Source organism: Chelonoidis abingdonii, chromosome 5 (genome assembly GCF_003597395.2).
Source record: "Chelonoidis abingdonii isolate Lonesome George chromosome 5, CheloAbing_2.0, whole genome shotgun sequence".
Classification (NCBI taxonomy): Eukaryota; Metazoa; Chordata; order Testudines; family Testudinidae; genus Chelonoidis; species Chelonoidis abingdonii.
The window spans coordinates 25,128,547-25,154,573 of NC_133773.1; the positions used below are offsets into that span (position 1 = coordinate 25,128,547).

The following is a 26,027-nucleotide window of genomic DNA, read 5'->3' on the forward strand; positions in this document are numbered from 1 at the left end:
CATAATATAATACTGTGAGGTAATGTGGTAAAAACAAACAAACAAAAAAAAAGACAGCGATCGTCAGCCTCCTAATTAATTTTGCAAAACCAGAGGCTGTTCTAAGGGGGAAAATCCTATGTTACTTTAATTAGTAAGACATTACATAAATAATGTATAGCACCTAGAGAAATATTGGTGGTGATGAATAAGTAAGTAAGTATATGATCAATAGAAAATGTTTTATTTATGTATAATGTCTGTATGATGTAGATGCATCAATTGAAAGCAGTATATTTGTTAATCTGTATTTAATAAACCATCTTCGTTTACTTAATTCTACATTAAATGTTTAATATTGCAGCATATCTAAATTAAACAAAATAAACATGCTTTATTTGGCTTTTTTCCCACTCTTCCCAACGTATCTGAGAATGAGGTTAATGATAAGGATATGTGGTTACATAGATTAACTGTAAATATAGTAGCAAGTTTTCAATTGATTGTATGTTTAACATATGTATGTATAAAATCAGGAATACTAATGATATCAGGAGTCCACACAGGCCATCTACCAGTCCATTAGTAAATGCAGAAACACATATAGTGCACATCCCAAAATCAAGACACATTTAAACATGTGATGTACTTAAAGTAATGTAAGAGGAGCAGCCTCATCCAGTGAGTACACAACATTTTTGCATGTCCAATTTAAGAGCCAATGTCTGAAAATTTGGGCCAAGGGATTGAACACTGATGAAAGGGTAGCAGGAAAGAAGGCAGAGTGTGGGAGGAGGGGGGACTTTTGAAGACATGTGTATAGTTTCCTTAAAACTATCTGGAAGCCTGGGAGGAGGGTGACTTGGGAAGGTTCTAGGCATAAGTGGTACAATGAAGCATAGAGGGAGAGACGTGCACACACACTCAGCTTTATGGATAATACCATTATCTTGATAAAATTCCTTTTTCAGTGTAAGAATAAAACAACTCTTACTGTGATTCTTTACGTCGTCACATGGAAATAGTTGTTTGCATGGTGCTCTCTTTCTTCATATGTTTGATTTAACTTTTTAGAATGCAAATTCTAGAGGGCAAGGACTTTATCTGCAGACGCATCTGTACTGCCCCTTAGTACTTTAGGGGTGCTGGTGTAATATAAATAATAGTTGCTATAAAAAGGAATGACAAATGTAAATGACTTAGTGGTTGATTGTGGAAGCCATTTTCCAAGTCTGCAAGTGATATTTAATTAGCAGTCACAGCAAATAGTAAGGAGCAATGTAATCAGATTAAGTACCTAGACCATTAAGTACTTCGGCTAATAGATGGCAAATGCAGATAAGTGTTGAATAATAAGTCTCGCGGTAAAATGCACTAAAAATACCCTATTGAATATCAGCTAAATGGTAAAATGATATAGTATGCGGACTAAGAAGGGAGGTGGGAATTAAAGAGCACTTGAAATGGAAAATGGATGATCCCAGGTGGTAGGTTATAAATGAATATGTAGTAATCAAATACCGATAATAGTGATGGTGTCAACCTTATCTGCATTGCTTAATAAAGCGAGGTCTATTAGGATGTAAAATAATCACCCATGAAAAATGGAGGCATCCCTGTTATTTGTAAAAGACTGGAAAATGCACTAGAACACCACTAGGAAATGGACTAGTTATTTTAAGAGGTATTTACTATATATCCAGCCTCCGTGATGTTGTTATCCTCAAGAATTTTAAAAGTTAGCTTTAGATAAGACATTGAAAAGTTTGGGTGGATAGTCAATGATTGTCAGTACTACTTTGGCCTTGGATTGAGGGAGCAAATCTTGTGAGAAAAAGTTCTTTGGCACTTACAGTATTTGTTGGTACATCTTACTTTTGTAAAATAAACTGCCTTTGTCATAGTGGTATCTCTTGCAAATCCAGATGAAACTAGGAAGTGTAGAGGTGTGCCGTAATAATTTTTAAAAGTTAACTTAGCATTTTTCAACTTAAGAAAATTGATGTTTGTCTTATGTTTTGGGCATAGAATCAGGTTGATTATTGATTTCTAATCATTTCTCTATTCTCTAATTATTATGATACATAATCTGCTGTTCTGTGCAATGGCCAACATACCATCATCAATTTGTCATTTGAGAAACAGTGCATAACCCAAACAGAAGAGTCCACGTTCTCAGTGACTTTGGGGCTGAAGCAGGATTGAAATATATTTAATCAATGTCACATGACTGTCTCAAAACCCAGAAATCCTAAATACTGAAATCAGATGGTTCACTAATACATGTATAGTATTCTTTCATTCCCAATAACAAGATGCTTGGAGAATCTCAAAATCATTCTGAGATCAGACATTTACATTGATAAGCAAATGACGACACGTCATTGAAGGTGAAAAGCTACAGTATGTGTGTTGTTTTATTCGGATGCTAAACGTGCATAATCTGTGACTCTCAATGAATGTAATCTCTCTCTCTCTTATGCTGAGAAGTTATGCTGGGAGTTTGGCTCTCACTGACACACAACTGCGTCTAGGCTTCTCTTTTTTAACTTCCCCCCTACTACCGCAGTCCAAAGCTGATGACCTGTATTGAGATAGGAGGTGATCTTTATCCCATTATATTGTTAACAGCAGAGGTTCACTGTGCCTTCTCTCTCTTTCCCTTTCCCTGCTTCACTTAAGGGACTATTGAATTGCTGGGCAAGCAGCCAGCATAGATCTATCTCTCACGGCGTGCAAGCTGTTCCTGGAAGCCTGCTTTCTCCTTATTTACAGTGAATTGAGCTTTGCTTCCAGAACTCCAAAAACCTCTTTGATTGGCAACCTTGGGGGGAAAAACACTTTAAATTACAACTTCAAGCTATTTTAAAAAATTCTTATAGGACATTGCCTGATTTTTTCCATTCAAATCTGACATGCTAATTTAGGCAACACAATGTGGAGGCCATTCAGAAACCCATGGGTTGCCCTTTACACATTGCCAGATGAGCCAAGATGGAGTAGGGCACACTGTACACATGTAAAAATTAAATCTCTCTCTTCACAAATGTTGTGGAAAACAGCAGCACTCACATGACGCATTGTTGAGTGTATCTCTCAGAGAAGGCATGTCATGTCTTTGCGGTGCCACTGCAGCAGGTGCACCATATGAGATGACAGTTGCTATAGTGCATAGTTCCTATGTTAAATAGAGCAAAGCGTCATGTGCTGCATCCACATAACATTTCCTCAAAGACAGGCAGGCACACCTCCTCCAGTATTCCCAGGGAGGTTAGAATTTTGCTTCTCATATTTGAGTGCAGGGGACTGGACTAGATGACCTCTCGAGGTCCCTTCCAGTCATAAAATTCTATGATGATGACTTATGTACTTTTCTTTGTCGTGAATTCACTGTAACCCATGTCCCGTTGCTACCTGACTCTCTCCACTTTTCAATCTGTGGACTCCAGAGGTGTGAAATCAGAGAGACTAAATAGAAGGTACAGTCCTGTGGGATAAAGAAAGCGAAGGCAAGGTAGCTTCATGCCTTATCAGGGGCTGATGCAGCCCCCAGCATAAGCAAGAGCAGTTTTGGGGACTGCTTTAATTTATGGCAGCCTTACCTGGACTGCCTATGTGCTTCTTTGCTTTGGCACAAAGTGCTATGTGCACACCCCAGATCCACTATCAGCCATGCATAAGGCTGCTTACATCAACCTCATGGTGATCCTCCCCTGGGGGAATTCTTCTCCAGATGTAGTGTCCCCGTTATATTACTATATATACCACTGGAGCAGCATATGGTGGCAGAATGGGGGCCAGACCAGGGCTGGCCTTACCATAAGGCGAACTGAAATGGCCACCTCAGGTGCCGAGAGCAGTGGGGTGCCCCACTTAGGACCCAGAGGTAGAAAATTATGTCTGCTGTGTGCGAGTTAGTGTATTCTCTCCTAGAGTCATCAGAGAGGTGGATTAGTGCTGGAGGAAGGAGGGCACAAAGAGACATAACAGCGCAGAGGAGAAAGGTAGAGGAATAACAGAAACAGCGAGGAGCTGCAGAGGAGAGAGAGAGAGAGAAGGGAGAGGAGGAGCAGCAGTCTTAGTTAACCCCCTCGCTAGCACCCCAGGAGCCTGGACTGATAAACACAAGCTCTCAGGAGCTTGCTGTTCCTGCATGCTACCCTGAACCGCTCAGTAGAACAGGCAGTCAACTGAAGTAATAGGAACCAGTTAGGCCCTTAAGACACTGACATCTTCCCTCACTCAGGCCCTGCTACAGTCGCTTATTGTCCCCTTCAATTGAGTTTAGACCGACTATAGCGTGGTACAGGAACATCAGTCATGAAGAAAGAAGGGAAAACGCCCCCCTCTTAGGGCAGCATTCAGAAAAAGAAATAAGCACAAGGAAAGTTTTCTATCAACAGCAAAGAAGCTCTCTGGAGATACATAGACACAATGTTCACATGGAGCCTTCTGGCCCCAGTGAGATGTGAGTGTAAGCAGATGCTGACTTCCAGTTAGTCAGAGTGCAGGTGACCTGGCAGCCACTGCAGCATCCATACTCTCCATCTCAATATGGATGTAACCATGCACACCCTGAAGAAAAGTGTAGATCAGAGAAGATTGTGGGGAAAAGATTTTAGAGTAGCTAATCTAGATGATCCGCACAAGGTGGATTCACACTTGAAGCAGAGCAACTTGAGGGACTCCTTGTACTCTGATGGACATGGCCACATGCAAATGAAAACTCTATGTTCCCCGACGACAAATGAAAACAGAAGTTTCCATCCTAACACATTTACTGCGTGTGAAATCCGAAGGGTGACACAGTGGAGGCTATTGCTATGGTACTCAAAAAACCAGAATGCTGGTATGTTCTATTGTTGCAATAACTCTTCCATCTAATTTCAGCCATACATTGGTTCTACAGGAAAAAAGGACTGGAAAAATCTGGCTAGAAATCTGGTATGCGATGAGAAGGCAGCAAATCACTGAGAGCATTCCATAGGTGGAAAGAGCTTAGAATGAGACTAAGGTTAACGGACACCGTAGATGATCATCATACAGAAAGGTTGCATCAGAGTCTTTTACTGGCAAAATGTTCTAAAAGCCATTGCCATCGTGAGAATACTTGCTACCACAAAAACCTAGCACTGCGCGTGGCACTTCAGATCACTGTATACGCCAAACAATGGAAACTCCTTAAAACTGTGGAGCTGATGGTCTGATGTTTGCTGCTGTACTCCTGGCAGCATCGGAAGAAGATCACCGAGCCCAAGAAGTGTACACACACCACTACCTTGGAAAAACAATCAAAATGAGATCATACAGTTAGACAACACAAGTCAAACAGAAGATTGTGGCAGATCTGAAGTCAGCAAGATATACTCTGTTTTGTCTGGACTGGAAATTCAAAGCATCTATGTATTTTTCTCTGCATCAACTCAATTGATGGCAATTTTGAAGCAACATCTGGAAAAATCCTCTCTGACACTGAAACCACTGCATTCACACGATGGGAATCGAGTGGCGATAGTGATAAAGCCTATCAAAACACCAATTTGAAAATAGAGTGATTCCATTAATTGACACATTATGGAGGAATAAGCTAGACAGGAACTGGGGACATACAGAGAAAGTATATCACCAGAAACACTTAAGACTTCACAATGTTGCGTTGTGCTAATGTTCTGTGGAGCATGAACATACGTGTTTTGATAATAAATGTCTATGTATAAGAGAGTCTCCAAGGTTGACCGACTTGATAAATCTAGAGCAGATGATACAATGGACAAAGCAAGTCAAATCTACACTACGGGCAGAAGAGGATTTCAAAAACACTTACTGAAGATGTCAACGAAGTTTGCAGAAGACTTTCGACAACTATAAAGATAGTGTTCCCCCAACACATTCAATCGAAATCATCAGAGTCACCGAGAGAAACATTTATGATACGAGCCTGGGATAATCACACTATAATTAGAGCACCCACCAAAATACAAAGTTCAAATTATTGAATTCCTATAAAAGTCTGAATGGCATACAGTCATTGAAGAATGTTCATGCAGGCCTGCTATAACGAATCACTAGCTGTATATTGGGATGTCACTAATGAATAATTCCGAAAACTCTCACGCATACACCTGACAATTGACAGGGTCACATGGATACTATATATATCTATAGGTGGGGCAAGGCCATATAGCTGATGACTTAGTGCACACATGTAGGTGCAGAACATTGAGAAGCCTCTAGAGCGATTACATTTCAGGGATCTATCAACTCGGCACCGAAAGGACTGTTCTGGAATAATGAGGGACAACTAGGAAAATAAGTGACATAAGCACCTTCTCTTCCGATTATGTTGGTTGGCTCCTGTGTAGATACCTATCTTAACACCTCGATATACAGTTGCCAGAGAATGCAGCTCTCCAAGCGAAGTTAATAAAAACACATCTACACCTGCCACAAATTCAGACAAGAAGGACGAGGAGCTGTCGGCCTTTTGCAACCGAACTCTCAGTTAGAATGCATCTGAGCTGGCCCAAACTGTGGACCGTTGAACCGAAGCAAAGTGCTCAGATCTTGCAAAGCCCCAAGAGAGCGAAAGCAACTTGAGTATTCAATAAACAATAAAAATGCCAGTGTTTACTATGCAGACAAGAAAAGTTATATTTGCTGTTCAGGTGTTTGAAAGTTAAGTGTTACTTAAAATTTTTGAACAAGGCATGTGAAGTTCTTAGTTGTCCTTTATTGGGGATAGGTAGCAGAGTAGTACCATGAGAGGAGTAGAACAGGAAGAAGGCAGAATTGAGACCTTTCAAAGTTTTGGCCCAAGCGAGGAGGCATGGGGGCATGGTTTGAGCCCCGCCTCAGGTGCCAAAATGTTGTGGGCCAGCCCTGGGCCAGACTCAACCCCAAGGTGTTTCCTGACACAAAATAATGTCTCTTCTGTTGGAATAAATATTTTCCTTATTTTTTTTAAATGCCAGCAAAGTATTTTGTTTAAAACTCATGTTTGCATCAAAAAAATCACATTGGACATAATGCCCTTGTTGTATTAATCAGCACATATTTATCCTCATTAACCTTAAATAGCAATTAAATGAAATGTTGCATTCGAGAAAGTTTAAGATTGGACTGAAAAATAAATAAGAGGCTATTGCATCAGTGTTGTCAGTTCTCCTTAGTCTTAGTTGTAACCACGGAATCACTATAAGATTGTTTTCAGGCATATAGAGCAATAATCATAGATGGACAAAGCAAAGTCATATCTACAGTCTTACAGTCTTACCGGTCAGAAGAGGGATTTCAAAGCAATGATGTAAGGTTTAGGGGATTTCCTGGGCAATGATGATCGACTTGTGTCAGTGCAGAGCGGTGACATCACCATCAGTGCAATGTTGTAATGACTAATGCGGTTTCATATACAGGCCATATCAAGAAAAATAATGTTCTCTGCTGTTTGTTCAGTAGCCAATCAGTTTCATGAACCAACTCTCAGTTTCATTTAACTTAAGTTTGTAAACCAAAATAACTAAGATTATGATAATTGGTAATATTTTGGCACTCCTAAAACTTAATGAGTGGAGTATTTCACATGTTTATAATTTAGACTGGCAACTTTACATCTGAATATTGACATAATTGCATGTATTTGCCTTTCTTTCTATGAAGCACTTAGCAAACCTTGACTTCTGAAAGCTGGTGTGTCTCTGATTTATTTTGACATGATAATGATAGGCATTTCATTTTTCCACTTGCCAGTTTTTGTTTTAATTTAACATAATCTGTACATAATTAAGAACATACACCTTTGATGGATCAGCTATTAGGTGAAATCTGGGAGTTAATATAGGTCTGATTTACAGAGAAACTGGTGCCCACAGCTCAGTCAGTGAGAGCTGTACGTGCTTAGCACCTTCAAAAATCAGCCCATATGTGTCCAATTCGTCACTTGTTTGGCAAGCATTGGGAACTTTGCCTGAGAAAGGAGAGCTGAATAGGTACTATTGGGAAAACCATGGTCCCATAAAAGTAAATAGCAAAACTCCTGGTGACTTTAGTGAAGCCCAGATTTAACCCAATGTGTTCAGTGAGTCATGTTTTGATACACCTTGGTTTACTGTCGAGTGTGGTCTCATTTTGTTGTGTGGATTAACCATGTACGCATATGAATAATCTATAATCATCACTAAGGCTACAATTTACCCATGGGTATTTTTAGTAAAAGTCATGGACAGGTCACCTATGTGAATGTCTGTTTATTGCCCATGACCTGTCCATCACTTTTACTAAAATTACTCATGACTAAATCGTAGCCTTAGTGATGATTACAGATTATTCATATATTTACACGGTTAATACACACAACAAAATGAGACCTCACTCGACTGTAAACCAAGGGATATCAAAACATGACTAACTGAACACTAATTATGGGGGGAGCTATTCTTGGTGGGGCTGCTGGTGGGGATCTGCTGCTCCGGGGAGAGGACTAGGGGTTGCTGCTGGAGTGAGAGGCAGGGCTAGTGGCACCAGCTGCCAGATGCCTCGCTGGGACTACTGGGCAGCGGCCTGTGCAGCTGGCTCCAGGGCCACTCAAGCAGCAGCCAGTGTGGAGTCACCTGAGCTGCTGGCTGCAGAGTCGCTCTAGCAGTGGCTGGTGTGGCTGTCCCCAGGGCTACCTGAGCAGCTGGCCCTAGAGCCAGCTGCTTGGGCAGCCCTGGGGTCAGCCACACTAGACCCTGTAGAAGTTACAGATCATGGAAAGTCACAGAATCCATGATTTCTGTGACCTTCATGACAGACGTAGAGCCTTAATCATCACTCAGTGAGATATTATATTGCTACAAATATGCTACAAAAATCATTTTCAAGGTTTTCCTGCAGTTAATACAACACATTTCTGTTCATAAAAGATCTCTCACTTAACATGAAGCAAATGCAGTACAGTGGCAACCTGGTTGGTACCTGTTAGTAGCACTTTTCACTACAGTGGTGCTAGCCAGTATTATTACTAACCAACTTTGGCATCAGTGGTAAAGAAATTGTTCTCTAGGAATACACTGGTTAAAATTCAGTCAATAAAATAAGTATGTGGGTAGTAATAATCCCTCTTAAAAAGAAACCTAAACACAATCAGGGCTGACTCCAGGCACCAGCACAGGAAGCTGGTGCTTGGGGCGGCACATCCACGTCCTTGGTGGGAATTCGGTGGTGGGTCCCTCGGTCTCTCTCGAAGGGAAGGATCAGCCACCAAATTGCCAAGCTGCCGCTGATCGCAGCTTTATCTTTTGTTTTTTCCTTCGCCGCTTGGGGCAGCAGAAAAGCTGCATCTCCACAAATGACATGATACACACATTTCAACACATCTCTTGTAAAAACCTGTTTATCTAAAAAAAACTTTAGTCATGATTGCAGTTAGTCACTATTTCAGTAATCTTTTTTTTAAATTAATCCTTCACACTCTTCAAACTATATTGCTTTTCATCCAAGAATACCAAAACATTTAAAAATGTTAAATTAATTATACCTCACTGTACTCCTGTGAGGTAGGGAAATATTTTAATAACAATTAATTTTAGGTTAATTATTTAACCAACTGTAACCAGCGGTGGCTTAGACTAGAGTTTAGAAGAACTCAAAACTCCTAGGGTTGCTCTATACCCGCAAAATCATACTTAGCACCAGACTTGAATCAAGCATACAAAAAATATTGCATTTAGCCTTGTCTATGTTAATTATTTGTGAACTGACTTTGTCTTTTACAAGTTGTTAATTATTCAAAATTGATGTACACTTTATGTGGAAAACATTTCAGAGTGGGTCATTTGCATAGTGTTCTCAGCTCTGATTATTCTGGGATATGATAGGTCTTCAGACTCATATGGTTTTCTTTAAGCTCTTCACCTGACTGATTGAGTACTTTTATAAAGAAGCAGAAGGAAATCAAAGTAACTTTCAAGTTACATGACCGAGTCTTGTGCAAACCTTCATTCTGATGAATCTGCACAAATATTCCAGAGACTTTTGCTGCCTGTGAATCAAAAAACATCAAATAATCATTCACTGAAAACTAACAGAAAGGGATATGAATACAATCAAAGTGAATTCATGAGTCCAAATTCTCTGCTAATGTAAGTAAATGCAGCTCCATTTAAGTCAATAGAGCTATCTTGGTTTAGACCTGCTGAAGCTTTGGTCCATCACTTTTATGCAAATAAATATTTGAAATTAGTTTTTTCCCAACTCATCTCAACACTACCCCTTCCAAACACTCTCCCACTCACACAACTGTGGAAGATTATTGACGTTTAAGTTCAGACATCAATATTAACTTTTGTACTAAGTACATCAAGCCCTGTCTAAAGCTTATTATGATTAATAGTGTGGCTGTGCTATGTGTAGCGGAAAATATTGACAGAAAATGTCAAAACGAAGTTGGGATTTTCAGACTGGATCCTAATCCTTGCCTTCTTTTTATTTATCACAGTTTCATTCCCATGCTATGCCACTTAAGATATCACATACATCTCAATATTTGGGTATCAGTAATTCCCGCCTTGTTTGGACATAGATGAAAGAAATTCAGGAGAGTCAATATATTAATAGATTTGCTGATCCTTTCCAATATTGATACTTTTTTTGTTTCCTAGAAAGTACCTCTTACAGTTTTAGTCACAGTAGAAGTTAATTACATCAAACCAGTAACAACTTTAAGTATGTTAAATGTTCCTTTCCATATGGGAAAAAAATCTCGAATTTATCGTCTTTTTATTTAATATTTGAATTTCTTTTAAAAACAGTGTTAATATTTCTGCTTGAAGTACCTCTTCTATTTTCACTGCACTCATAATTGCATGTGTGAAAAGTAAGTAAAATAGCACCTGCTGTAGTTGTGACTGTTGTCTCTAGGGAGCTAATGTTTCAGAGACAAGCTGAGAATTGGGATGATAAGATCAAGGAATTTCATTAATCCCCTTCAGCTCTTAAATGGATTGTTTTAAATTACATAGATGTCTGTGAAAACAAACCATTCTATGACACCTGCAGGACAGGTAACCATATGGTACAGTAGCTCAGTATTCAAGTGCTATAAAAACTCGAGTATTGAAGGAACCACATAGGACATTGATTATTCTACAGTTAATATGCAGCCAAAAAAACCAAGACAAATGAAATGTAATGACATGCAGTGGCCCTTTGTCATGATCCTTGGATCATCAGAATTCTAGGTATCATGTGGATTCTGTCAACAAACTAATGTCTTCTGATTAGGAATACTGTACACAAGGTCTGCCTGTTGTCTCTATGACAATAATGTCCCCAATAAGCCATGCCAAGAAAAATGACCAGAAGCAGATTTCTTCCAGCTATTATATGTGTTTGAAATATTTTTCTTGATAATGCTGGAAAACTGATGTGCCTGAGTCTAGCCAGCCAAGGTTTGGTCAAAGAAATATAAGATTCATATGCAGCTATTCTGTTAATCTAATTAGGAGCATTTTCATATTTACTTACAGCATATTGAAGACATTGGCCTTGGCATCAGTTTTTTCATGAAAATTTTAGGTGCTATAAAGTAGGTCAGAGCCAAGATTTTTTTTCCTGTTGCTCATGTTAATGAATTCTCTTCTCTCTTTCTTAGAGAGCTGACATAGGGATTTCTGCTTTAACCATTACCCCTGATCGGGAAAATGTGGTAGATTTCACAACTCGTTACATGGACTACTCAGTGGGTGTGCTGCTTCGAAAGGCTGAGAAGACAGTGGACATGTTCGCCTGTTTGGCACCATTTGACCTCTCCGTGTGGGCCTGCATAGCTGGCACTGTGCTTCTGGTAGGACTACTGGTCTACCTTTTGAACTGGCTCAACCCACCACGCCTGCAGATGGGATCAATGACTTCTACAACACTGTACAACTCCATGTGGTTCGTTTATGGATCCTTTGTGCAGCAAGGTAAGAAGCAAAATTTATTTTTAGCACAGAGGAAAGTATACGTGCTATTCCAGCTACCATGGATTCTTATGACTGCTCTATCTCTGGGTGGCTTAGAAGCATCTGTGAGGTCTAAGCTTTTGACATGCAGAAGCCTTCTGTATGTGTGGTGAAAAGCTCAGAATCACTACATGCCAGCCTGTTTTACTTTGTGTTTGTCTAATTCCATAAAAGGCAATGTCTGTCACCACAACTCTCAGACCAGAGTAATTCTAATCTTTTACTAGCAGGTTACTCATAAATACTGTTCATAGTAATTTCTGATGCCAGATCAGACAGAAAATCTTGGATGGTAGCGTTGGGTCTAAATTCAGAATCTTCACCTGTGCACTAGGGTCCTATTACTATGTCTACTGCTGATTCATCTCAACATTTCTGTGACTTCTTTAGTCTCACCAAGGCGTTTTTGATCTTATTGGATACTTTCTCCATTTTCTATAGCATTCTGATTGACTAAGGCCTGGTCTACACTACATGTTTAAACCAATTTTAGCAGCGTTAAACCGATTTAACGGCGCACCCGTCCACACTACGAGGCCCTTTATATTGCTATAAAGGGCTCTTTAAATCGGTTTCTGTACTCCTCCCAACGAGAGGAGTAGCGCTAAAATTGGTATTACCATATTGGATTAGGGTTAGCGTGGCCGCAAATCGATGGTATTGGCCTCCGGGCAGTATCCCACAGTGCACCACTGTGACTGTAGTCCTCAGGAAAGCAAAATCGACTGGAATGCATGTGGACCAAGGTACAATACTAGGACAAAATGCCCGCGCAACTTTTGAAATTTAATTTCCTGTTCGCCGAACCATTTATAGTTCGAAATCACATGGGGAGAAGCAGTGCCAAATCACAAAAAATGAGGCTCCAAACATGAACATTATAGTAGGAGATATCGGATCTGATCGCTGATAAGAAGTGGGGAGACTACAAATACTGTTCTATCAGAGCCTGTTAAAAGTAAGAGACAAAATGCCTGAATCACAAAGGCCCCGTTGAAAAAATTCTCCAGCTAACTAGTGCTGCGTGACGAAAGCGTACACTGAGACAAGCCCTAAGAGGATCGAATACTGGCACACCACGGAGGGAGTCGAAGAGAGGGTATTGAGGACCCCACCTATCCCACAGTCCACAGCAGTCGTCCGAAAAAGTAATTTGCTTCTTGGCTGACCCTCCATGTGGCCTGTACGTTCAAAACACGATTCCTGTATGATTGCTTCACGGCGTGTCAAAGGGTACTAAAGCTCGTTCAAATCAATCATACCGTCTCACCTCCCCACCCGGGAAAGAAAGGGAAAGAATCTGTAATCGTGATTTTCATATGTCACCTCTCATAGGTCTCCTTGAATCTGTGTAGATCGCGATGCTGCACATGAAAGAAGCAAGTATCCACTCTCCTCCCCTACTCCGCGTGCAAAACGTACTACAAGGCTGCTATCCTCGTCACACATCAGCCCAATGAGTCATTCCCATTTTTCCTTTGCGCCCCTGGCTGACCTCAGCCAGGGCACCCATGATAGCACAGACAGTACAGAATGACAGATAACCGTCATCTCATTGCCAATTTACATGGCAGCAACGTACAGAACAACTGAATAACCATCTCGGCTATTCATGCAAAAAGCAATGAATGCTGCTGTAGTAGCGCTGGCAGTAATTCCCTGTCAGTGCATCCAGTACACATAACGGGGACGTTACAAAAAAAAAAAAAAAAAAAAAAACATAAATAGAGAGCTGAACGGGCTCCATGGTTGCCGTGCTATGGCGTCTGCCAGAGCAATCCAGGGAAAAAGGGCGCAAAATGATTGTCTGCCGTTGTTTTCCCGGAGGAAGGAATGAGTGACGACATTTACCCAAAACCACCCGTGACAATGATTTTTGCCCCATCAGGCACTGGGATGTCAACCCAGAATTCCAAGGGGCGGGGGAGACGGTGGGAACTATGGGATAGCTACGGAATAGATACCCACAGTGCAACTCTCCGGAAATCGACGGCTAGCCTCGGACCATGGATGCACACCACCGAATTAATGTGCTTAGTGTGACCGTGTGCACTCGACTTTATACAATCTATTTTACAAAACCAGTTTATGTAAAATCAGAATAATCCCGTAGTGTAGACGTACCCTAAGGTTACTCCTCAGTGTCATTTTTACTCTGTTTCTTCAAACCTGTGCCTCTTGGGCTGAAGTTTAGTCAGATATCCCTGAAGGATTGCAGACTGCTGACCCAGACGTAATAGATAAACTTTGTGTCTCTATGTCTTAATGTTCTGACATAGAAATTAGAGGTTAACACTACTACAAACCAGAATCAGAAAACCAAATCAAATACTGGCTCTGGAAGGGAATGTAGAAGACTCAGAAAACTAAAAATAGTTGGACAAGTGGAACAACAGCCTTTAGCATTTGTACATGCAGTCTTTCATGGGTCAGTACAGGCACAATAGATGCACATGTCTGCTAATCCATGGAGCATCTGCTGTATAAACAACCATCACTGTTGCAGTCTCAAAGCTCCCACATAGCTTGTGGACTTAAGCTTGAACCTGGATGAAATTCTATATATAAAGTGCCTTCCATTGACTTTGGTATTATGAAATGGAATATTTTAGAAATTGCATTATTCTCCCCTTTGGTAGTTGTCCAGATGGTCAAGGTGCATGAGATACCCCATGATACAGAAAGAACCCAGTTTGACTTTCAGATCCCAGCTTGAGTTTGCAGAGTTGACAGTTAAGAAAAACAACTTCTGTTTACTGAACAAATTTGATAAGGACTCACTGAGACACAAGATCCCTTCTGCCACCTTAACCACTCAAGCTCAGCTCTTGACATTGCCAGTGAAGTTTTTCCCAAATAACGTGCTGCCCACAGCACAGGCATCAATTGCACCTTTCAGATGGAACCCATTTTTCAGTGGATGGTGTGTATCCATGGGATTATTCCTTGATATTGACCCTACCACCTGTACCCCATCCCTAACATACTTAATTCTCTGTGACCCCCTAAAGCTGCATATTAAACCTTTCAAAGAGGCAAAGTTTGTTTAATTATCCACTTCACGTGCATGAATTATCTGAATGGTCCACTTTAGCCCTTCCACATAAGTCTCTGCTCCCCAATGTATTGACTTGTTTTAGGGTCATAGCTCTTTTTCAGGCCATGACCCTCTGTTTGGTGCAGATAAAGAAAAAATTCCCAGTCACTCTTGTGAGCCATATTAAACCAATATAAAAGGGCAGGAAGGGGAAAGAATGAGCACTGGAAGGGAGCACAGAGGATGGAGTATGAGAGCCACAAATGAACGAGACAGAAACAAAATAGTCCGGATGGCAGATGGGCAGAGTTGTTGGAAAGAGTGAAGAAAGGACATTTCCTTAGGAGATTCACAAGCATGACTTTTGCTGATAGGATGAGGAGTGTGAGGAGTTACTCGGTGTGAATAAAAGCCACAGGAGGGACATGATGGCTGATAGCACAAAAACTAGTGTGGGAGGCATGCAGAGGAAGCCCACAAGCTTGGAAAACAAAGAGAGGCTTTTACTTGAAAAGAGAGAGCTTACCCTACCATGTGGATTTTCAGCACACCCTTCTCATAATCCTCTGTGAGAAGTGTAAATGCTCCTTTTGTTTCTTTTGCGTGTATAGAGTCAAGGAAGACATGTCTCCTTCAAATAGCAGGTGGAAGGACACCCCTTAATTTGGAAGAAGAGAAAAAGACATGAATTTAATAGGGTTGATAGAAGAATATGTGATGTTTACAGATTGATTTAATCATGAAGACTCAGAGGACCTCAGGATTCTTGTGCAATAGCAAGAGGAGATTCATTTATAATGTCGTCCTGTATTTCACATTCAATTTGTATATAACAAAAACTGTATTAGCTGAAGTTCTATTGTTTACCAACCCTAGTGAATACAGGAAATAATGAAAGTAATTTCCATTGACAGATTAACTGGCTATAGTGGTAGGTTTGCCTTCTGCAGTCACTCGTCATCCACTTTTCATGCAGCAAGGAAGTTGCAGGATTTATTTGTTTTAGAATAGCAAATCTGTTGCTGTTAATTGTGATTGACACATCTTAACCAAGGTAGCATAGGACATTTAAGTACTGTCATGTTCACTTAAGAAATGCTTCGGCTGCTGATTTAAAACATGACAAGGTACTCATTTCTATTATCAAAGCATACAGACACACATATTTGTATGTCCTGCACTGAAAGAAACACAGCTGCATGATCCTAACACTGCTAGAGCTTTGCAAGCACTGTAAATTTTGCTTAGGCCAACCAAACATGTCCTGGCTTCTTTTTGTCATGTTTTAAGTAAACTAAAGACACTTGAGCACAGAGGCTGATTCCAGGCTTAAGCACAGGTTTAAATGAAAAACAGGCATTTAGAATAAAAATAGATGTTATGTTTTAACAAACTGTGTATTCTATTTAGATTAGAATAGAAGGAACTACTTTCACCAGTTAATTCTAAATTAACTAAAATCTGTGCCGCTTATACAATAGCTATGGTCAGTTGTGATAATTTGTATTTTATTTTAAGTTTAGTTTGCTGATGTGCCTTTCAAATCCCATTTGTCAGTTTTAACCCTTGCACTTCCACAAGCTCAAAAACACGAGTGAAAATAAACATATTACCCTACACTAGAATCAAATGGATAAGTATGATGGTTGAACTGTGACTGTGAATTAATTTAACCTTTAGTGACAAAAGTTTAGGTTTTTTAAGGGTTTCCTGAAAGGCAGACAGTGAAGCAAAATGTGCAACTCTATTCACTTTTAATGAGTTACACAAGTGTAACTGAAGGCATAATTGAGCATTCAGAACATTTTTTGCTGGTCATGATGCATGAGATAATACATGACACAGAAAGAACCCAGTTTGACTTTCAGATCCCAGCTTGAATTTGCAGAGTTGTCAGTTAAGAAAAACAACTCTTGTTTACTGAGCAAATTTGACTGGACTCATTGCGACACAAGATCCCCTCTGTCACCTTATATCAGAGGGGTAGCCGTGTTAGTCTGGATCTGTAAAAGCAGCAAAGAATCCTGTGGCACCTTATAGACTAACAGAACGTTATGGAGCATGAGCTTTCGTGGGTGAATACCCACTTCGTCATATGCATGTGGTGGAAATTTTCAGGGGCAGGTATATATATGCAAGCAAGCTAGAGGTAACGAGGTTAGTTCAATCAGGGAGGATGAGGCCCTGTTCTAGCAGTTGAGGTGTGAAAACCAAGGGAGGAGAAACTGGTTTTGTAGTTGGCAAGCCATTCACAGTTTTGTTTAACCCTGAGCTGATGGTGTCAAATTTGCAGATGAACTGAAGCTCAGCAGTTTCTCTTTGAAGTCTGTCACCTTAGCCACTCAAGCTCAGCTCTTAACTTTGGCCTTTAAGTTTTTCCCAAGAAATGTGCTGCCCACGGCCCAGGCATGAACTGCAACTTTTGGATGGAACCTGTTTTTCAATAGATGGTGTGTATCCCACAATGCCATTTTTACAGTCTTTTTCCAGAGTAGAAATGTGATTTAACAGGAAGATCTAATTCCCTTGTGTGTTGTGTTCTAACACCTCCATTTTTTTGTAGGCTAATGAGGTTAAACAGCTTGTTAGTAGGCCTCTGGGCTTATGAAACATGTTATGCTGTGTCCTGTTTGTTGAAAGAAACCATAAGTGGAAAATAAATGGTTCCAGGAGTGAATGGACAATACACCTATTCTACCAGGAATAAAGAGATGTGTAGTACAGTCCATCAAGAGACAGAACACTCCTATTATGTGGATTATGAGGCTGCTATATGGGTTTTGTCTCTTGCTCATTTCTCCTGAACCCCTGACAGAAAGAACCACAAAGATTAAAGCAAAAACAAAAAACAATATAAATCAAAATCTTTCCAACTTATCTATGCATGAGAGGCTTCATTGGTGAGTTAGTTTGGTTTTAAACCTGCACCACTCACACAACACTGATGCAGACCATTTTTATGTTTCCAGTTATTGAACAGCAAATCCGCATCCAGTGTATTAAAATACCTTACTTTATCACTACATATATCCATTGTACTTGATCTCTAATAAAATTCATTACCTCCCCACAGTATAATGTGATGTGTCAAAGGGAGAAATAATTTAGTGCTCTTGGCCAGCTAGTGGCATGGGTTGAGTTACACTAAAAATAAATGCTAATCAGTTCATAGCTCTGTGCAGTTCAGCCAGGCATGACCATTTGTAACAACACCCTTCTCTCTGTAAGCACTTTACTACCTTTGGATTTGCCTTACACAGCATGGCCTGACTAAAACAGAGGAAATGAATAGATTCAGATTGTGGAGAATTTCAAATTTATGGTGAACTTTAGCTTCATGATTGTTGAATTTATTCTTTCTGACTTGCTCATATTCAAGGGAAACTACCAAGTGGCAGAAGACTCACATAATCTATCACAAAACCTCATATAAATGGAAATATTTTAATGGGTTAATGTTTAATTCAGTAAAAACAGGCGGTTTTAGTTGCTGTTATGGGTTGTTCTGTGTGTGTGTTCACAATTTTCTCTGTAGCACTGGAAACCTACTTGCAGCAGAATTCAGGAGTTACAAAGCTCAGGGAACATGACATAAAAGCAGGGCCCTAACCCTGGCCTCTCTACTCCAGGACTCTTTGTCTCTGCCTTCTCTCCCCAAATGTTCTTCCTCTGTCTCCCCACTCCTCACATTTTCCCTTCCATGCTGGTACGCCCCCCTCTCTGGACTCCCATTGATGCTCCCTATTTCTGCTGCCTTCATCTTTGTTATCTCTTCTACCCCTATTTTTGCTGAGAGGTGGACTCGAAGTACACAGCTCACCGTGTAGCCATGACATACGTGTTAAAAATATCCCATAAAGGTCTTAATGCTACTGCTTATAATAGTGTTATGAAAAAAATGATCTGGAAGCTTCACAGGTTTGCCGTGTTTATGGCTTTTACTTCCAGGGCCGCCAAAAGGATTCAGGGGGCCTGGGGCAAAGCAATTTCGGGGGCCCCTTCCATAAAAAAAATTGCAATACTATACAATACTATATTCTCTTGGGAGCCCCTGTGGGGCCCAGCACAAATTGACCCACTTGCTCCCCCGCTCCCGTGAGCGGCCCTGGGAAAAATAAACCTTCTGCATCTCGGCACAAACCCAGTTTTGAGAAAACTTCTTTACAAGGTATCACTGGTTGTCAGCATCAGCTAGTGCTAAAAGGTACTAAAGCTCATTAAAAGGATGGGACAAATATTTCTGTCAAAACCTTTTCTGGATCGAAAACTAGGGGTTTTTAAAAAGCAGAAAAAAATCACGGACAATGGTCTGCTTTCCTTCAAAATTTGTTGTGGTTTCTTTAATTGAAAAGCTGAAATTAGTCTGCCAAAACCTGAACATGGTTTGGGGTTTCAGAAGTGTATGGCCAAATATTTGCTGCTTGCTGTGTTTGATTGTTTAAAGAAATAATAAAAATATTCTGCTTAAAAAAAATCCAAAACTTTTGAACCACCTCAGCTTGGCTCAGTTGTGACCGAACCGCTGAGCCCATCCACTAGAGATTTTCCAGGTTTCTGATACTCTGCTGTTTCCTTGACTCATCCGTCTCATAACTTTGGGTTCTATTTAGGTGAAATAAGAAAGCCATACTGGGTCAACCAAAGGCCATCCAGTCCAGTATCCTATCTACCAACAATGACCAATGCCAGTGTCCCAGAAGGAGTAAACATAACAGGTAATGATCAAGTGATCTCTCCCTGCCATCCATCTCCACCCTCTGACAAACAGAGGTAGGACACCTTCTTACCCATCTGGCAATAGCGATGATGGACTTAACCACCATGCATTTATCTGTTTCTAGGACTGATTCCATAGGTTCCTCCACAAACTGGATATGGTTACTGTGGTTTGTCTTTAGTATAGCTTATGTACATACTCCATGAACTGAGCTTGTTCCAGTATCTGGGATGAGCCTAAGTTGTGAAAACTGAAATGCTCAAAATAGCACATGCATGTGATGGACACAGGTGCTAAAATTAAATTACCCAGGGATTCTCAAACTGGGATCAGGACCCTCAGGGGTCACAAGGTTATTACTAGGGGTCGCGAGCTGTCAGCCTCCACCTCAAACCCTGCTTTGCCTCCAGCATTTATTATAATGTTAATATATAAAAAAGTGTTTTAATTTATAAGGGGGGGTCGCACTCAGAGGTTTTCTATGTGAAAGGAGTCACCAGTATAAAGTTGAGAACCACTGAATAACCCTTGGAGCCTCAGGGAATGCAGGGAGGGGGGTCTCCCTTGGTAGGGTTGGGAAGGATATTGTTTTCTCATGTATACCTCCCAGTGGCTAATTTTAAATGAGCTACCTCCCTGACAGATCCCTATGGCACTGAATTATATGTAGACTATAATTGGCATTTGAGAAGTGAAAGGGATGGAGCCCTATGGAAAGAGCTACAGCTTGGCTCTTCTGCAAGCCTCAACTGCTCAATGAGCTTTAGGGTAGGGAAAGGCTGGCCCCCAACAGCCTGCCCTGCTCCGTATCAACGCACACTTCTGCCCCCCCATGCCCGCTGCCCTTAGAATCCCAATGCATCTGCTCTTGCCTCACCATCCCCCAGAGACCCAACCACACACCCCAGGACCCACCCTGCTCCTGTCCCCTTGATGCCGACCCATATCCACCCCGATGAGTCCTGACAACCCAGATGCCCACATCCAACCCCCCATTCCCTGTCCCCTGACGCTCCTTCCAACCTCTGCCCCTCCCTGTCAGACCCTCTCCAACCTGCCCCTCCTGTGCCTGACTGTCCTGGAATTCCTGCCCCTTAGCCAACACCCCGACCTTTACCCCGCTCCCTCCTCACTCGGAGCCTCAGCGCATCCAGCAGCTTCCCTCGACAGCTACAGCATGGCTCGGCGGGGCTGAACTCCTGCCCGCTCAGAACCGCATGGTAAGGGAGGAGCCATCGGCCCAGAGCTTGCAGCCTGCCCCTTACCACGCGACTCTGAGCGGGTGGCGCCAGGAGCATGGTGCACGATGTCCGGGACGCTCTGGATGGGCTAGGCTCCAGGAGAGGGGCGGAGACGGGGTCGCGTCGGGAGCCCTCCATTCTCGTAGGGGCTCTAAGAGCCAGGGCTGGGGCAAATTGCCCACTTGCCCCCCCCCCCCGCCCCGGGTGGCTGTTTAGTTCTGATTAGGTTAGAACTTTAGTCACAATTGGAGCTTTCTGACCTGCTGTCAGGTGATCAGTAATGTCAATTATGTTCTAATGCCTCTAATGAGCAAATCTTACTGTTTTCCTATTTAAATCCCATTGTATAAGATCAAAGCTCAAGCACTGGCAACTTCTAGCGATTATAGCACATCTTGGAGGGTTAAAAGCCACAAGCCTTCCAGTCATGTCTGTTTTATTAAAAGTTCAAGGTGTGCTATAATCTTCTTACATTGCACTGCCTGAAGTGTACTGTTGCTAATAATTTACTCTGTCATACTTATCTTCTTCTGGCATACCCATAGCAGGAACCATTACCTGTGATGTTTTTCTATTGATATTTCTCTTAATTAACTGTAACCAATATCTACGATTCAAATTTAGAGCAAAACTCTGTCAGTAAAACTGTTTTGAACAAAAGTAGCACTATAAAATGCTATGTGGTGTTAATTATTATTGTTATGGCTGTTCAAATTTACGCCAGGTCCTCAGCATAGATGAATTCTTCTGTAATAACTAACTCATCTGTAGGCTAAGAGCATAAGAGGATAAACTTATTGGCACCGAAGCTGTGCAGTCAAAATCTCACAAAATAAAAGTCTCATGTGTATTGTCACGTAAACAATCTCCCTTCTTCCTGATGCCGTTGAAGGTGAGCTAAGATATACTTGTCATACTAGATAGTAAGGTAAGGGTTAAGTTTCTTTTACCTGGAAGGGTACCAAACACTGACCAAGGACCAATCAGAGACTGGATGTTTAAGTCAGGGGCGGGAATTTGTATACCAGGGCTTTTTTGTTTCTCGGCTGTGAGTAACAGGTTTCCTCCTAACTCCTTCTTATTTCAAATATTACCAAAAGTCTGTGAGTACAAAGGAACCCCAAAGCAATTCGGCTATGAGGAACTTTGGTTGTACAAATAGATGTGGATGGCGTGTCTTTTGTTGTTTTCTCGCTGTGAGTTAACAAAGCTTCTCCTAACTGCTCTTATCTCCAAGTGTCTCCTACACATCTGTGAGTACAAGAAAACCCAGAATCGCTATGAGGAGCTGTGGGTTGTATTTACATGTATGTGGATTGGTTGGACTGGTTTAATCGGGCTATTTTTAAATCAGACTGTTTCTTCATATTTTTATAAGCAAGAGCCTGTATTGAGTTTCTTAATGCAAGATTATTGTTTTGTATTTTCTTCTTTTTTTTTCTATAAAGTTTTCTTTTTAAACCTGGTGAAAGTTCTTTTCTAGTGGAGCAGAGGGAGGGAGGACGCCCAAACTCGGTGCCTCATCTCCTATTGTCCAAGGCGGAAGGCTATAGACAAAGGGAGGGGAATTTCTTGTGTGGCTGACTAGGTCAATACCTAGCTCGGGAAGCTAGATTCTTCTCGGTTGATTTCAAGGAGCGAAGCGTAGCATGCACGGCTAACCCAGGAAAGGGGGGGAAGCTGGGAGAAAGAGAGAGAGAGACCCAGGCTCTGGTCTTGGGGGTCCCCAAGGAAGAGTTGGGGACACCAAGAGAGAGAAAGGGGAGTCAGGCTCTCTCAATTAAATACCTGACGCGAGAATATCCAAGCTGGTAGTGAGCTTGGGGGAGTTTCCGGTAAGCCCCCAGATTTTGGACGCTAAGGTCCAGGTTTGGGACAGGACCAGATTGTGGACGCTAAAGTTCAGGTCTGGGACTGGGAGGCTGAATTACCACAATACTGGATATTGTCATCAAGCTACTCTAATTCCTGGACACATTACCTACAAACAAATCCATGTCATTATCTCAGTTGTCTTCATTCCACTAACAGTTAATCTGTTTGTTTATTTTTCTGTTGTTATTATTAAACCTATACATATGTCCATGTATTTGTGTGTACATGCAGTAGAACTGTCACTTTAAAAGTGTCATTATAACCTCATGATTCTGTCACCCAGTGGTTTTCCATATGCCCCTCAGAGTGGTCCAGACTGTTAACCACTTTATAAATTATGGGCCAAATGTCAAATAAATTGGTGGCTGTGTTGCATTTATCAAACACATACAGAATGTTTGATACATTCATGCATTTGCAAATATTTCACAAGTACATGTTGTCACCTCTGCTTGAAAATCTAGTCCTAGGTCATAGTCAGAGTATTTACAGTATGTTCAGAGTTATGTGTGTTAGTCATTTAAAAATCACTAGCATTAAAATGCTAGTGGATTTGCTTGAAGTTACCCCCATATTGAAGGTAAGTGCCACGCAGTCCTGGCAGGAGCCTGAACTAATGGGTTACTACCTAGCTTTTCAAGTGATGGCACTGTATTAATGGGACAGTATATTTAGATACAGTGCATATGACATACTTGTTGTGAGGAGATAAATGATGATTGAATTTATGAAAGCCCAGAGAACATCCTCCTTCCCCAGGGACTGGCTCCCATCCAGATTAACTGACTGTGAGAAGATGATGTCTCCCTTGGTATAGTACAAATGCCGATTGGGGTCTAGTGAGGCAAAGGAGAAAGTATTATTGAATGCCTGGGAATCCATCCGTAAGAGAAAGGAAATCTATCTCCCTCCCCTCCCCACAAAAAGAAAATTCTAAGTTAATTATTTTTTACAGAGCAGTTTTTAAATTTCAAGAATTTTTCATAAACCTGTATAACATATATGACTTACAGGATGGGTACATTTGAATCAGAACAAGTAATTAACTTTCACTTTATTTTCCAGATTGCACAGCGTATACAGTACATATCTAATTGATGAAACAAAAAGGAATAACTTGGCCAAGAAACAGAGATTTTCTTCCATGAAAAAGCAATCTAACCCACACACACATACACCTGGGAAAACTTAGAAGATGTTCAGTAATTGCAAGGTTAAACTTGCAGACTGGCCTTAGTCACTTGTTCTGCTGTTCGTTTCCTGAACTGCAATTTACACTGTAAACGTGAGAATTTCAGGGTTTAGAAGGCTTTTTTTGTTAGCTTTTCAATCTGTCTTCCACATCCACAGTTATTAAACATCCTGGCCTTCTGTTTGGATGGCAGAAATCTTATCCACAAATTGATCCAAACTTTTCACTAGAGGATACGGTAGGTGCCAGATGAACATGAGTTTAGATGGGAACTCTTGGTAGATTTCAATTCCTTTCAGCTCTGCAGGGAGTCCCTCCTCCGTGGCAGTAGCACCACACTGGTAACCACCCACGTTGCTTTTCTTCATAACACCAGCTGGTATTTTGGTACCAGGAAAGATTGCCTGAAGAGTATAAAAACAGGAAAGGCTCAGACGTTTTTCAAGCTGCCAATAACATATTATCCCTTCATCAGCTGCTGAGTTTTATTCCCAGACCCTCTTCCAATATTAAAATACATATAACAGGAGCAAGCCAAAAATCATTTTACAGAGGAAGCAGATCAAGACACAGGATGAGGCTTTTGAACATGCTGGCCAGCCTGTTGCTGATTGCTGAGCCTGGAGTTCCTTGCCCCATAGAACTCTGAGAGGCATTTTCTGTCTGTCTCCCAGTTTGAGTTAAGTAGGATTATCTTCACTACAGCAAGATCTCAGCATAGGAGTTGGCAGCAGCTAAATTTAAATTCTTTGGGGATGGAAAGGAAGAAATCACAGATTTGGGCTTCATTCTTAAGTGCTTTTAAGGTTATTAAAGTGATGTTGAGCTAATAAGTAATGAAACCTGCGTGTAAATCACCAAATGAGATGAATGTATATGTGTTGGTCTTAACCAAGATTCTCCTCAGCTGTGTAGGGCAAAGGTAACAGGGAAGATGGCAGATAGGAAAGCTTCTAGACCCAGACTGCTAATGAGCAATGATAATAGATCCGTGTAGTTGAGTGGGATCATCAGGTTTTCGTGCCTGGAAATAGCAGCTAGCAGAATTCTTTAAGTATAAACATATGTTTAATTTATTACAATAGCCCCCCACTTCTCTGCAGAAGTAAACATCCATTGGACAGTTAAATCAGCTTTAAGGCTGATTTGCACTTCTGAAGAATCTGACCTACTGATTTCAACAGAGTAATTGCTCATTCACACCAAGAATCAGGCTATTTAAATATGTGGCCTAATAGTAGTGCAGTTAAATAAATAAACTGCATTACAGTAATATTCAAGTCTACCCTAAATCCTTAAAAAGCTAAAAGCTTTCTCTGTGTGCTGTGAAAAATCACTGCATTACTTTAGGACATCTAGGTTTTGGTGAGCTTTTCAATAACGTTATTGGACACATTTAAGATGGAATTTCAGTCTAAACTTCAACATTTACTTACTGTTGTAACTTAATAACAACTCCTAAATTAGTCAGGGGTGAACTCCACAAGATTAGGAGTTGAATTCAGACAAGCACTCCAAACTTTGGAGTCTTATTAGAGTTCTTGAATCTGCAAGATTGAGCTATTGTATATGAGGTATTTATGGTGCCCCCACCACCATAGTATTAAGGTGTCAGTGTCTGGTGCTGGAAATTGGGAAATAATCCCAAGGACAAGTGTGTCTTAAGGTTTCTAGTGTTTCTTAGTAGGTTGGAAATAGCACAGTAACTGTTCTTTTTGAATTTTATCATTTCATGTTCCATTCCCACCAAAATTTGGAAGGACAGAGATGAATGCAAATGAAAAAGTAATGAGGAGCAAAGATAAATGATCTCACAATGTTCAGAAAAGCTTTGGTCAGTATTAGAAAAGGGTGAAGTTTTGTTGGAAAAAGCATGTTTGTTTGTCTTTTTTCCCCTCCACCAGTTTGTTCATTCTTGCCCTTCCTAATATTGTTATTGGATTGTCGTTTAGTTTCCTTGGTGTTCTATTAGCTCAGTTTTGGCCAAAGGGGAGTCTTCCCTCCT

General features: G+C 40.9%; 1 protein-coding gene across 1 annotated transcript in view; it reads left to right on the top strand.

The window, feature by feature from the left end:
- The window catches only part of GRID2 (glutamate ionotropic receptor delta type subunit 2), a 1,102,380-nt gene that overhangs the window by 887,657 nt on the left and 188,696 nt on the right, over positions 1–26,027 (top strand). Inside the window, exon 11 of the mRNA XM_075066158.1 lies at positions 11,609–11,921. Coding sequence (XP_074922259.1) covers positions 11,609–11,921 — 313 coding nt within the window. The remainder of the gene's footprint in view (positions 1–11,608; positions 11,922–26,027) is intronic.